The following is a 14,736-nucleotide window of genomic DNA, read 5'->3' as shown; positions in this document are numbered from 1 at the left end:
TATTTTTCTCTCTTTCAAACCAGAACAATTTTACCCATTAATAATTTTGGAATATAAAATCGTTGGCAAGTTTGACATCCTAATGATGCATTTGTATGTGTTTGTATAGTCAGAAGATAAGGACTTTGGGAATGTCAACGCAGTGTGACTTGGAGGACGTCACATAGCTTTATATTTCTAGAAGGGCCCCACTGTGCACATTAACTTGGAAGACACACACTCACACACGGGGCATAAATGATCCTACTAAAACTTGAGTCATTTTTTGGTTTTGGATTGTAAAATTCCCGTTGGTGGTACCACTCGTGATATTGAGCAGAGGGTAAGAGCCAGTGGTTCAGGGCTCTGCAGGAGGGGAGTTGAAAGTGAGTGTGGGCACGGGGTTCCCCGATTTCTGTTCCGGGGCTCTTCAGCAGTCCGTGTTCTCCCTCGGTGAAAGGGTGTGTGTGTGTGGTGCTGGGGATTGGCTCTCTACCAGCTGAGCTACACCCCAGTCCCGGTGAAGCGGCTTTTATCTCGGGCCTGACTCTGCAGATCTTCACTTGGATTTTTCGAGGTATTTGTCAGGGGATAAAGCACTTTGTAAATGTCGTCTTTGGGGCAGTGAATAGAGAAAGGGAAGTGACCCTTCCCATGGTCATCCCGCTGGTCTCTGGCGGAGCTGCTGTTTTGGATTCCTTCTTCCATTTGGGGGCCACCTTCCTTGTGGGCACTTGAGCCAGTGGCTTTAATCTCTCAACATTTTATTCAACGCCTGCCGGACAAGGGACGGACCCTGCAGGACACGCGGCACGGTGCCTCATGGCGTCCGATGTCTTCCCTTCCCCTCGATGTCAGAGCACAGGGAGAAGGTGTCAGAAGCCGGTGAGGGGAGAAGGAGGCAGCTGCACACCGTGGGGCTCAGCCGACACCCTGTGAATTCACCTTCAAACTGTTCTAAAGAGAGTCGCTGCTGTTTGCTCCCCGTAGAGAGCCTGTGTCCCCAGGATAAAGATAGCTGGCAGCATGACATCATCAGAACCAGTTCTCATTGGTGCTTCAGGCCTGGGGGGAGCAAGGGCCATGGTTATATTTAGACTGACTCCATTTGCTCATGGAAATGATAATTTTGACAGAAAGGTCGGCCGCGGGCTGACGGGAGGAGGCCGCCACATGTATTTCGTAGTCATTGATGAGTTCTTCAGACCCGGAGTCTGGCATTCATTTTTATTGGTATTGGATTGTCACCTTGTCTCCTTCCCATTTTCCATCACCTGTTAACAATCACGAAACTGGAAAAGCACACTAGTTGCCTCTAGCGACTTGCCTCTTTTCAGATGTCGAAGGTTTATCTCAAGAACGCGACTTCAGGATCTGTGCCGTGGACAAACGGACACACCCGAGGAACTTGCTTCCCAAGGGAAGCTCCTGAGGGTTTCCATCTTGTATGCCACCACTTAGGGGGCAGGGTGGACTTGTTCAGGGTCTCCCATTGGGAAGGGGGGTCTCCAGCTCACCCCCCACCCGAGCTGCCTCCTGTCATAGCTCAGTGCTGCGTTTGGACCAGGGTCCTTCCCCAGCTGCTGGGAGAGGCACAGCTGGCCGATGGAACCAGAGTCCGAGGGCTCATTTACCTGTCTGTCCTCGGAAGCCCCTGAGGTAGCACCACCCGGGAATCCCCTCCACCTAGCACGAGTGAAGGAGGAGCTATTTTTTATTTATTTATTTATTTATTTGCTGTGCTGGGGTTTGAACCCAGGGCCTTGTGCTTGCAAGGCGAGCACTCTACCAACTGAGCTATGTCCCCAGCCCAGGAGGATTTATTATTTGGACTCAGGACGTCTCCTACAAGCCCTAAGCAGGAAATGCAGGGACCTGGGACCTGGAAGTTATCAGGATCAGGAGCTGTTTAAACCTCCCCAGGAATCTGTGGAAGATGACCGGAAACTTGAAGCCCAGCGAGGGGCCACAGGGGAGGGGAAGGAGGGCGATGATGAGGAGGAGAATGAAGAACTCAAGCAACTGTCCCCTTGGGAGCCTCGCACCTGTTGGGCACTGTGCCTGGTGCTTTGCGCATGACCCAGTCCATCCTGAAGACGGCCACCAGCAGGGATTATCAGACAGGGCAGCGCAGCTCAGTGTCGGAGGCGTGCCAGAGTGACAGGAAGGCCTTCGCGCTCCTCGGTCTCCTCTCCACTGACAGAGGCCTGGGCCTCGATGCTCCTACTGCAGGGCCGGCGGGTAGCACGTGTTCCATTCTCCCGCCCGCCCACCCCCCAGGACATAGCTCCTTAAATAATATTTCAGAAAATAAAGGTATTGTTAGGAATTTAAATCAAGAACCTCAAATGTTTCCATCACACACCTGTGAGGAGGAAGCAAGTGGCGTGTGGGTGTCGCCATGCGTAGTGGGAGATTAGCAGCGGGTGAAGCTCCTGGGACTTCAGCTGGGAGGGAGTGAGTCCTGACCCTGGGACTCCCCAGATGCTGGAGAGTCAAGGTAGAGTTTTTGTGACTGACGTGGGTTTGCTGTTAAAAACTTATATTAAATAGGCTTAAATCTTGTTTTCATGACAAAATGAGGCTGTATTTTAGCAAGACTGTCGATCTGTCATATTAACTATTTTTTTCTTGGTGTAAATTTCTCCTTACCTGTAAGAGAATTAAGTTTCGGTAGCTGATGTAGCAACGAGGAGGTAAACCCTGAACTTGGAGTAATCAACGCAACCCTCTAGGCCTCTGCATCCTTACCGGCTGAACCAAGCAAGTAGGCCTCTGAGCACAGTGGGGAGAAGACCGCAGAGGTGGGTCATGGGCTGGGCTGTCTGGAAGGAGACCCACAGGTCCATGACAGCTGACTTTTGGCAAAGGTCCACAGTCAGATCAGCGAAAGAAAGATGGACTTTTTGAATAATAGTGCTAGAAAGATTAAATGTCCATTTGTGAAAATATGAACTTTAATTCACACTTATATACATGAATTAGCTCAGCAGGAAACATAGGCATGTAAATATGTAAACAAAATCTATAAAACTTCTAGAAGAAAACAGGAGAAAGTTTTCATAGCCCTGAGTTAGGGAGACATTTCTTTCGTCTTTTTTTTGTGGGGTGAGGACCAGAGATTGAACTCAGAGGTGCTTAACACTGAGCTAATTTCCAGCCCCTTTTAAAATTTTTTTATTTAGAGACAGAGTCTCACTAAGTTGCTTAGGGCCTCGCGGAGTTGCTGAGGCTGACTTTGAACTTGAGATCCCCCTGCCTCAGCCTCCCAAGCTGCTGGGATTACAGGTGTGTGCCACCACATCCAGCTGGGAAAAGTTTCTTTTTTTTCTCTTTTTAAATTTTTTATAGACTACATTTTGATTCATTGTACACAGATGGGATGCATGATTTCGTTTCTGTGGTTGTGCACGATGTAGATTCACACCATTCATGTAATCATACATGTGCGTAGGGTAATGATGTCTGTCTCATTCCACCATTTTTCATATCCCCCTATCTCTTATTTCTCTCTATTTAACCTAAAGTTCCTCCATTTTTCTCTTACCCCCACCCCACCTCCCCATTACATATCATCATCCACTTATCAGGGAAAACATTTGGCCTTTGGTTTTGTGGGATTGTCTTATTTCACTTACATGATATTCTCCAATTCCATCCATTTATCTGCAAATGCCATAATATTATTATTTTTTATGGCTGAATAACATTCCATTGTGTATATATACCACAGTTTCTTTATCCATTCATCTGTTGAAGGGCATCTAGGTTAGTTCCACAATCTAGCTATTGTGAATTGAGCTGCTAGAAACATTGATGTGGCTGGGTTACTGTGTTAGCTTTCTATTGCTGTGACAAAACAGCTGAGGTCAATGGCTTGTAAGGAGGAAAAGTTTGTTTTGGCTCACTGTTTCAGAGGTTTCAGTCCATGGTGACTTGGCCTTGCTGCTTTGGACTTGTGGTAGCAGAGTCCATCCTGGTGAGGGTACGTGGTAGAGGAGACTGCTCACCTCATGGCAGCCGGGAAGCAGAGAGAGAGAAAGGGAGAGGCTGGGGTCCCAATAGCCCCTTCAAGGCCTCGTCCCCACGACCTAACTTCCTTCCCTAGGCCCCGCTTCCCGAAGCTCCCACCCCCTCTGTGAGCCAGGGACCAGTCTCCAGAGGTGAGCATTTGGGGGATGTTCAGGATCCAAACAGAGTGGCCTTCTTGTTTTGTCATAAAAACAAAAACCAAGCCCTTTGCCTCCTTTCAAGGCGAGGCTGATCTACTTTCTCTCCATAAATAAGTTTGCACTAAATTTTTTATATGAACAGAATCACGTAACAGGGTTTTGCCCGGCTTCTTTCACTCAGCATGATTATGTTGAGAGATTCCTTTCTGTTGTTTCATTTGTCACTACATCAAAAATTACTTTTTGTTTCTGAGCAGTTGGTTTTCTCCCTGGAAAGCCGAGCTGTGGTTGCCCTTCTGGAGGGAGAGGTGGGCTCAGGGCCCCCGGTAGGGCAGGTGGGCCGAGACCTTGGAGTCGTTTGTGTCTTGCTGGTGGTAGCGAGTTCAGAGTGTCACCGTGGGAAATGCATCAGCTCTTACGCTTTAAATGGACACGGTTTCCCTTGTGGATTCTTCTCAGCAGAGCTGTTACTTTGCAAACTCCACAGGGTTCTGCCTCGGCCCTGAGTGACTCCTGGACACTGAGGCGGGAGCTGAGTTGCACGGTCGCCGCCCGAGTCTCTTGAGCCCTCTTTTGGTTGCTGCTTTCCACCACAGGCACCTCTGTGGAATGGATGTGGTTTGTCTTCAGATGTGCTAGAGGCTGGGTCCTCAGTGTGGTGTGGGGCCTTTAAGAGGCAGGCGTAGGGAGAGGTGGCTGGGGCGCTGGCCTGGCAAGCGATCAAGGTGGTTCTCAAGAGAACCCTTGGTTAGTCCTCCTGGGAGAGCGTTGTTGTAAAACAGGCAAGCCAGGTCCCTCCCTTTCTCCTCTGGCTGCCTGCCTGGCACTGTGGTCGCTCCTTCCTCCATGTGCTCTGCTCATGAAACCCTCAGCTGCTGGGCTCTCACCAGGGGCAGAACCAAAGGCCTGCCATCTTGGACTTCAGCTTCCCAAACTGTTAGTTAAATGAATTCCTTTCTAAAATAATAATATCCATCTTCAGGCATTTTGTTATAGTAATGAAAATCAGGCTGATTTAGGTATATAGGTTAGTTTTTATTTTTAAACTTGGACACTCTTTAGACTGTTCCTAAGGGGCAAAGTCAAGAGTGATAGTGAGGCAGTTTGTTTTAGGTAACTTTCTTAATCTACTTGGGTTGATATAACAAAATACCTTAACCTGGGCGATTTATAAACAAGAGGAATTTATTTATTTATTTATTTATTTATTTATTTATTTATTTATTTATTTATTTTGCAGTGCTGGGGATTGAACCCAGGGCCCTGTGCTTGTAAGGCAAGCTCTTTACCAACTGAGCTATCTCCCCAGCCCAACAGGAATTTATTGTTCAGTTTTGGAGACAGGGAACCTAAGATCAAGGTGCAGATTTAGTGTCTGCTGAGGGCTTATCCCTCACAGACGGTGACGTCTTGCTGTGTCCTCATGGGAAAGGGCAAGGCGGCTCCCTGCAACATCTTTTATAGGGGCACTAATCCCATTTGTGAGGGCGGAGGCCTTGTGATTTAATCACTTCCCAGAGGTCGTGCCTCTTAATACTGTCACATGTGATAGTGTATGTTGTAATCCAGCGTACGAATTTTGGGGCATGTCATCATTCAGACGGTAGCACTAAATATTTAAAAATGTGATCGAGGGCTGGGGTACAGCTCAGTGACAAAGCACTTGTCCGTCATGCTTGAGGCCCTGGGTTCAACCCCCAGAACTGCAAAAAATAAAAAATAAAAAACAAGTGTGCGTGTCAGTCATGTCTGCATGTGCCTGTGGGCTCTGAGGACAGTGCAGGGACCAAGCTGCTGTTCACCTGGGGTCTCTCCAGCAGATAATGCTTGTTGGTCTGTTGACTGAGACCTTGCTTACCCCTTAGTTGGTCTGAATTACCCACAGGACAAATGCTTTCCTCCCCAGCACCCATGGTTACATAGATGTGTGGCGGAAAGACACATGGGACAAGCCAACCAGCCAGCAAATGTGGTCACAGTGTGCTGTGCATCCCCGTCCTGTTTGGGCTGTGCCCAGGTGCTCAGAGGCCTGTGGTTGTTGTGAGAGGGACGTGTGGTTTCCTGTTTGGGTCTTTGTAGGGCCGGAGGCTCTGTCTGAAAGGCCTTGCTGTGCTCATTGACTCTGTGTAGAAGTGACTCGTTACTTAGCTTGGGTCTGCACCTGCTCAGGGGGCTGCTTCCACGTGACAGTAACGCTACCCCGCTCGTCACCCTGTGCTCCCAGGCAGGCCTCAGCCTTCTCTGCGTAGGCAGCGCCCTCTCCTTCTCATTGACTTTATTGATGACTGTGCTCAGTAAGAAGGCTAGTAAGATAGCTGACTGCGCACAAGAAATCTGCACACGCATCCCTAGCAGGGGACCATTGGCACAGAAAGCAAAAGTGCCATTGAAATGCCAGTCTTTCTGTTGATTTTGAGTTGGCAGATCCAGGCTTAATGTAAGAAATGCGTTTTGGACTCCTAGATCCTCATCAAAAAAAAATATTTCAAAAGGGTGGAGTGTAGCTCAGTGGCAGAGCGCTCACCTAGCATACACCCGGCCCTGTGTTCAGTCCCCAGTATGAACTCCAACAAAAACCAAACCCCCCAAAGAACAGCTTTTGATAAAGGTGGAGTGTGTGTATTCTTCTCGTTGACTGAATCCTGTGTCCTAAACAAAGAGCACTCCGAAATATAAATGTGATAATCATAAGCCTTACCTTTAAAAGGTGATTTGAATGTGTTCAAGATTTCTTAATCAGTTCAGCCGGGTGTGGTGGTGCACGCCTGTAATCCCCGTGACTCGGGAGGCTGAGGCGGGAGAATTGAGAGTTCAGAGCCAGCCTCAGCAACTTAGGGAGGCCCTGAGCAACTCAGTGAAACCCTGTCTCTAAGTAAAAAGGGCTGGGGATTTAGCTCTGTGGTTAAGTGGGTTTAATCCCTAGTACCAAAAAAAAAAAATTCTTAATCACTTCATTTAAAACGCCATTCCCATTTTCTACAATGAGGCTGCATGACTTTATTTAATTTTTTGTGTAAGGAGTTATTTATTGATCGATTTGCCTTCCACAGTCCCTCATTCTGCACAGACGTCACCTTTTCAGCCTCAAGTAAGAGATTTTAAAATTCTCACCAGTCCACCATCTTTTTCTTCACTTCAGACTCGGGGCCGCCCTGCGCACCTCCTGCAGGGGCGCCGTTGGAGGCAGGGCCTGAGGAGTTTTTCTGGTCAGAGACGGCAGAAGGCGAAGAGACCTGAGCAGTGGGAAAACGGCTTGCCGCCCGTGGTTAGGGAGGAGACTTGGAGAGACCTAAGCTGCCCGGCGGGGGATAGGCTCCGGGCTTAACAGCGTCTGCCCGACGCGAGGCCTTGGGAAAGCAGCTGGACCCCAGATCTATTTTCTGATCACTTGGGGGATGAATATGATCATATCCAAAACTGCTCTGTCAACTCAAAGGGTTTATGCTCGTGGAATTCCCTGCCTGGAGGGTGAGGATGGAGAGCCGGAGGGAGTCCCCTGTGCAGGCTTTGGGAAGGCAGTCGGCAGAAGCCTGCGTCGCATCTCTACAGTAGGAGTCCGTTTGGGATCCTCATGGATTGAAGTTTAAATGAGGAAGTAACCAGAGTTTGAGAAGGCACTGGGGAGATGTGGCAGAAGAAGCAACTCAATTGGGTGTGAATGAGGCATAAGGTACTCAGAGCCTTGAGGTCAGGCCCAGAGCTTCTGGCTCAGCAGCAGGTGACGGGGAGACCTGAGGAAAGAGGAGAGTTGAGCGCTGACAGACTGAAGTGAGGAGAGGAAGGTCGGCGGTTCTCCTGTGAGACGTAAGGTCCATGTAGAGAGAGAAGCTTGAAAAGAGGAAGGAAGTCGGGATCCCACTGAAGCAGCTTTCAAAGGACAGAGCGAGCTGGGGATTCAGCTTTCCCACAGAAAGTGGGCCCAGAGCAGCAGACACCAGGAGGTAGGAGTCGGGCACAGGGGCACACCTGTGATCCCAGTGGCTCAGGAGGCTGAGGCAGGAGGATTTCAAGTTCAAAGCCAGCCTCAGCAACTTAGCAAGGCACTAAGCCACTCAGTGAGACCCTGTCTCTAAATAATGCAAATGAAAAGGGCTGAGATGTGGCTCAGTGGTAAAGTGCCCCCCGGGGGGTCAATCCCAAAGGGAGGACAAAGTCTCACTAGGAGAGAGGCTGCATTCCTTTAAACGTTATTTTAAATCATGTCATTCAGCTCAGTTGCATTGGATAAATGGAGAATTGGGTACCAGTGATTATTTGACATCGAAATGTCTGGTGAATAAACTACTCATTAATTTTTGACAGTTACTAAACACATGCTCCAGGGAAAGGGGAGGAAGCCGTGACCACGGCTGCCAGGGCGGGAGACCTGCCTGCGGGTGTCGAGGTCATGGCAGGACCCGATGCCCGGACCCTCCGTGGGAAGGGGCTCTGAGGCTTTGGACGTGACAGCAGGCAGGGAGAGGCGGGAGGGGAGTGGGCGGGACCGCGCCCCGCGCTGGCCAGGCTGGAGCAGCGCTGCCTGCCTTCTGACCTTTCCTCGTCTCCTGGCTCGCCGGGTCCCCAGCCCTGGATTATGAAACATGTTCTGGAAATTATTTCCAGAGGGCACATGTCCCTTTGGTGACAGCTTATTTCTGGATTCCTGGTGCGAATGCCTGGACTCTGATGACATTCAGGGTGTGTTTCCCAGCCCATCAGCTGATTAATCACCGAAGGCCCAGGACTCTCCCTGCTGGCATGGGCGGGGGGAGCACGTGAGCGCAGAAGCAAAATAGCTTGTTTATTTCCTTGGGGCTCGTTCTAGCAGGTCTCCTTCCTCCCCGTACCCCTCTTGACGGATGTCCCCAGTCACTTAGAAATGAAACACCCTGGCCCTTTGTAGGGAATGGCCTCTGAGGCAGAGCTCTTTGAAACTCCTTAGTGATGTGTGAGCTGTGTCTACAAAGGTGACGGCCGCCACCTCTGAAATGTCTGGGAATAGAAGGTGAGAGTGTAGTGGGTTCTTAGGACCAGCGCTCAGATTTATTTCGAGTCCGAGTCCTTTGCTCCTTGCGATTCTGAGCTTGTCTGTGGCTGGCCGGTGAGGTCTCCGTGTCTCAGAAGGTCTGTGGTTGTGCTGAGAGGCAGGGATGAGAAGCGCCCTCCCTGAGCTCTGGGGAGGACTGGAGGTCACGGGTGAGTGGCGTTTAACACAGCGTCTGGTGCGTGTGCCTTGGGTGCACTTTAGTGAGCCCGTTATCGTCGTCTGTGGTCCTTGAGCCGTGAAGAGCCCTGATCTGAAGCTGCTTCCACGCTGACAGCAGGACTCCACAGGAGCCAGGAGCCAGCACTAAGCCTGCAGCTGCCGGGAGTGGTCACATCTCGGGCTCCTCCTGTCCCCAGCGTCTCTTCACTTGTTCCCCTGAGGCTGGCACCTGGTCCTCGCGGTCAGAGCCAGGCGCCATCTGCTCCTCACTCGGTCGAGGTGGGTGGGGGTGGAGGGGTCAAGTTTCTGCTTTTCTCCAGGGCTCAGGGTTCACCGCACGTTCCGATCTGGGACCTACACGTTCCGATCTGGGACCTGCCTGGCAATGTCCTTTACCTCTCGCTTCCAGGCCGTGGACCTGGCTGTGGATAGCCTAGTTCTTCCCCCACTCGCATTGTGTGGTTCTGGAGTGGACTCGATGACTGAGATTTCTTGCGTGATGTGGGCTTCGTGTGCCTGATGTTTGCTCTGGAAGCTGTGGACCCTGATGCAGGATGGGAGAGTAGCCCCGGCAGGGTCGCCTCTGTAGGCTGTGAACGTGGGCCCCAGGTGTGGGCTGGTGTCCTGCTGGGGCAGACCCTCCTGCCACCCAGATCTCTGCCTCACATCATCCTTTTCCCTCTAAAACACTAAAGCCCTTGATCCATGGCCAAGTCTACCCAGCACACACAGACCACTTCCGCCTCCTGCCCTTGCACATGTGACGGTGTCTCCGCAGGTGACTCGCTGAGCCCCAGGTGCCTGGTCCTCCCTTTCAGAGAGCAGTCAATAACAGGATGGCCTCTGAGGCCCAGGCAGGGTTCAGCCCAGCTCTCTCCCAACGTATACCTGACCCTGGGCCTCAAAGCCCCATTTCTTCCCTTTTAATGTGTGGTACGTGGTGTTTAAATCAGGTCTGGGGAAGCATGAAGCACACAGAAGCCTGTAGCGTGGTGGGCACAGTGCCTGGCCCTTGGTGGGGATTCTGTGAACGGGCAGCTCGTTCACACAGACTCTTGTTGTGGTAAAGGGTGGGACAGAGGGGTGGGATTGACATGGGCCCCAACCAATCAGGGGGAGATTAGGGAGGGGACCTTTTACTTAACCCCCTTGCCAGTGGGAGCTGTTATGGTTGGAATGTGTTTACCGAAAGTTCATGTGTTGGAAATGTAATCCCGAACTGTGTGTTTATGGCATTTGGAGGTGGGGCTTTGGGGAGATACTTAGGGCTGGATGAGGTCATGAGGGTGGGACCTTTATGATGGCATTAGTGGCATTATAGGAAGAGGAAGTGAAACCCACGCTAGAGCAGACTCTTGCTCTGTGTGGCAGTGGGATGCCCTCTGCCGTGTTACGACGCAGCCAGTAGGCCCTCACCAGATTCCGTGCTGTGCTCTTGGACTTAACCACCTCCAGGACCAAAAGCCAAGTACACTCCTCTTCTTTATAAATTGCCTGGTCTCAGGTTTTTGTTAAGCAAAATAAAATGGACGAGGACAGTAGCTTTTGCCAACTATGGTGGCCTGAGGTACAGCAAAGAGCTCATCCTTGGCCTTTGAGTTTGCTCTTCCCCACTCAGAGTCTGCCTCTGATGGTCCTCAAGCAGATCCCTGTTAGAAAGACAGTATTTTAGTCTGCCAGTCTGTTCCCATGAGGCAAGAGCATGAGATGAACTTGGGAGCTCATAAGTTCGTGGAAACTTTCCGTTTGGTCAGGCATCCCTTGACTTTGGCGTCATGGCACCTTGCACTGATTTCCAGTCTTTTGGCAAGCAGCTGTATCAGCCCACCACGATTTGTGATTTCCCATTCACATCTGTGGAGTTGCGATTTCCTATTGGATGGGACCAGAGAATAAATGTCAGAGTGTTCAGAAAATGAAATGGGAGCTAGGTGTTTGTTCTGTGTTCTTGTGGCTCTTGGTGGCTCCTTGAGAAAGGAATTAAAAACATGTTTTGACATGTGGTAAGTTTGGGTCCAGGAGGTGAACCAGGTTGGCAGTTCATGTTTTGTGAGGTGACCCACTTATGCTCCTAATCCTTGTCACTCTTGTGTCACCGTGAGTAATTAGAATCTTGGTATTTGTAGACATAAAGGAGTTAAATTAGGATTTTTATCAATACCATTCAACTTCAGGGCATTCTGGCAGAGCTTGTTCCAGGGAGTTAATTGGAGGGCTGTCTAGCTTCAGGCCACCTCTGGAAATAGGCAGGTTTCTTCTTTGGTGAAAGCTGACTTGAAAATTCTGATCAGTCTCCCTAGCACCTGCAAGACAGGTGAAGTGGGTGGGACTTAAACACCCTCTTTCTAGGGAGGGAGGTGAGCTACAAAAGAGATAAAAGAACTCATCGAATTCTTGCTCTGTGTGTTCTTGTGAGTTGTTCCCCAGGCAGATGCACGTGGCAAGCTCTTGTGTCGACCCAATGCAGTGTGCACCCAATGGCCACAGCTCCTGTGTGTGGGGTGCGTTCTGTACTTGGCATCATTCTGATCTCACAAGGACTGACCCCAACCAAATAGTCACCTGAAAATAGATTTGTATATTTGTCAAATATACGATGAAAAATATAAACTAGATTTGAGAGAGGATAAGAAAAAAAGAAAATTGATCTAGGCATTCTGGCTTTAATCTGCCTTATTAGGATTCTAGCTTCTCATAGCAGCTTCTCATCGCTCCTAACAAAATGGGTCTTTATGTATTTATTCATGTCTTCACTTGTTTCATGTCCAGCTTCAACACCTCTGGAGTCCATGAGTAGGGAGCATGTCTCTTCCAACCACCCCCGAGTATCTAGGGCCTATCACAGTGCCTGGCACGTAATAAGTGCTCCATAAAAATAATCAAATCAATGATTGATCTGGCTCCTGCAAAAGAGACCATCATTTAAAGAAGCAAAATGGTAGTCGAAGACATTTCCTCCTGAAGTTTGGCAGGGATATGTTATTGTAGTAGCAATCAGTGGCACAGAAAATAATTCTGAGGGGCTTCTACTCTTAGCATATTTGTAAAATAGGGTCCCCTTCTGATTGAGTCACACATTACGACCTAATTACTCGGGCCGGAAGGATGGCAGTCTCACCTCTGCGTGGCTCTAACAGCCTCACTCTGCACTGAGGCCGGACGAGTGGGGAGCCCTCCGGCTGCAGGTCACCGGCCTTGGGGCGCTCCTCTTCTGGCTTGCTTACATGCTCAAACCAGCCAGTCGCTTGAGACTGTGCAGATGATGCGGTTCTCACAAATGTGAGTCCCAGCTCCTCTGAACGTGCTCAGGTGCCCCGAGGGTTTGGGGACAGAATGTTGGCTGTATGTCAGTGAGTGTAGGGGACTGCCCAGCTCTTCTGAAGGACTTGCCTGCAAGGGGCTTCTTTGACTTGAATCCATGCCTTTCCAAAACAGAAGTGGAGCCCACTTCCCGTCTCCCTGGAAGCAGGGGCAGAAGCTCACAGCCTGGGCCCTTCCAGCCAGATGAGTCCTGGTCACACTTTGAGTTAGAAATTGCTAATGAGAAAAGTAGGCTTAAAGGAATCCATTTAGGCACCAGCTCCCTGTGGAACCTCTGCTGGTCACCACAGAAGGTTCTCCATTCCTGACATCACTTGAGAAAGGCTTAGGCTTATGCCTTTCTGATTTCCTCCCCGTATGACATGTGCACCTCTCCTGGAGATGGGAGGATGGGGTCGTGATTAGACTTTTGGTCTGAGCGGTTAAGATGTTGAATCTGCGTTGGGTGTGAGGAAATGTCATTTTACTCCCATGTGTGCTTCCCGCGCTGTTATTCGAGGAGGATTTCCAAGGCCAAGGAGATCCTGGACCCGTTGCCTCCTTCCTGGCCCCCTGAGTGCCTTGCCTGGGGTGGGGGGCAGAGCCCCAGGTGGCTTGACCTGTTCTTGGGCCCCATCTAACTAATGCTGGTGTAAAGGAGCTTGGCCGTGAGAAGAAGAGACACACGTCCTTCCTAATTGGTTCGCTTGCTGCCTGGGCCATGAAAGAGAGGGTACCCTGAACCCACAGCATGGCTACAGGACTCTGCTGCTGAAGGCGTGGTGCCTGGGCCCTCCCGAGCGCCTATCAGCTCTCTCCGCCCCCATCAGGTCCTCAGACGTGCTGCGGGCTGTCTTGCTTCCACCTGGCGTGCTCCCCCCTGGAGCCTAGTGCCTCCTTTGCCATCCCCTTCCTGGGCGACCTCACCCCTCCAAGGCTGTCCGTGCTCAGTCTGCACATTTCCCTGTCCCTCTGCTGGCCCTGCTCTGCTGGCCTGGAGCTCTGTGCTTTGGGATTGATGGTCGATCTGTCTGTTCCCCACCAGACTCCAGCTGGGTGGCGCCCCGGGTTTCTAATCTTTGCCCCCTGCTGCTGGCCTGTGACAGGCCACGAACTCGTTGCTCTGAGTGAGTCTCTCACTTAACCAGTGTCATTAATAAGCCTCTGTGGCAAGTGGAGAGATGTGCTCTAACCATGGGTGAGTCACAAGAAATAGAAGAGCCCTGGCTCAGCCATTCACAAGCCCTGCGACCTTGGACTAGCTGCTCTGCCTCTCTCGCCCTCAGTGTCCTTGTCTGTGAAGCGGGTAGGAACACGGCCCTCGAGTCATTGTGAGGATTGTGTGAAACAACATGGAGAACTTAGGACCTGGTGAGAGCACCTTAGCTGCTGTTGTCATTGTCATCCAGGGGACACTTGGCCAGCAGGAGGGAGCCACTAAAAATGAAATAATCTGAAGGAAGTCAGAGAAAGGAAAGATCATTGTGATAGGAAACAGCAAAAAGGAAAACAGGAGGTTCATTCTCTTCATCTCTTGGGTATTGGTTAAAGTAGGACAGTCAGTATGCCACGTCCCGGTCTGTGTTTTGCGTATGATTGCATTCTGCCTTCTGTATACTCAGTCTGATTCAATCCTATACTCAATCTACTTTACATACATTTGTCTTCAGAACAACTATATGAAGTGTAGTCATCACCATTTTACTGGTGAAGAAACAGTCTCAGAGAGGTTAAGTAGCCTCTGCAAGATCACAGAGCCAGTAGGTAGTAGAGCCCGCATCAGAATGGAGGCTGGCCAGCTCTGGGGTTAACCTGGTATGCTGAGACGTGTGCACTGTGCCCACACAGTGAGAAGACTGCATGCCAGAGGCGCTGCCCCTTAGCGGTGGTCCGTGGAGATGAGCGTGGGGACGTTCGTGAGGGCCCACACCAGGGAGGGAGGGACAAGAGCACAGACAGGGAAAGTGGGCTGCCGTAACCGACCTCCTGGTGTGGGGGACATTAATATGATAAGGAGGGTGGAGGGCACAGCTCTTTGGACTCACTCAGGCTGCATCAGGCTGCATCAGGCTGACTTGGATTTAACTCTCTCTCTCCTTG

General features: G+C 50.5%; 1 protein-coding gene across 2 annotated transcripts in view; it reads left to right on the top strand.

The window, feature by feature from the left end:
• The window catches only part of Retreg1 (reticulophagy regulator 1), a 124,603-nt gene that overhangs the window by 58,663 nt on the left and 51,204 nt on the right, over window positions 1-14,736 (top strand). Inside the window, exon 1 of one of the 2 annotated variants that reach the window (XM_047555508.1) lies at window positions 9,104-9,135. The exons of the other annotated variant lie outside the window; for it this stretch is intronic. Within the exon in view, the coding sequence (XP_047411464.1) occupies window positions 9,119-9,135 (17 nt within the window). The 5' untranslated portion in view covers window positions 9,104-9,118. Of the gene's footprint in view, window positions 1-9,103; window positions 9,136-14,736 lie in introns of those variants that run through there. 2 annotated transcript variants of the gene reach the window in all.

The sequence above is a fragment of the Sciurus carolinensis genome, chromosome 6, assembly GCF_902686445.1.
Source record: "Sciurus carolinensis chromosome 6, mSciCar1.2, whole genome shotgun sequence".
In the NCBI taxonomy this organism is placed as follows: domain Eukaryota; kingdom Metazoa; phylum Chordata; class Mammalia; order Rodentia; family Sciuridae; genus Sciurus; species Sciurus carolinensis.
The sequence above is the reverse complement of the archived record's forward strand: the minus strand, read 5'-3'. Positions and strand labels throughout refer to the sequence as shown.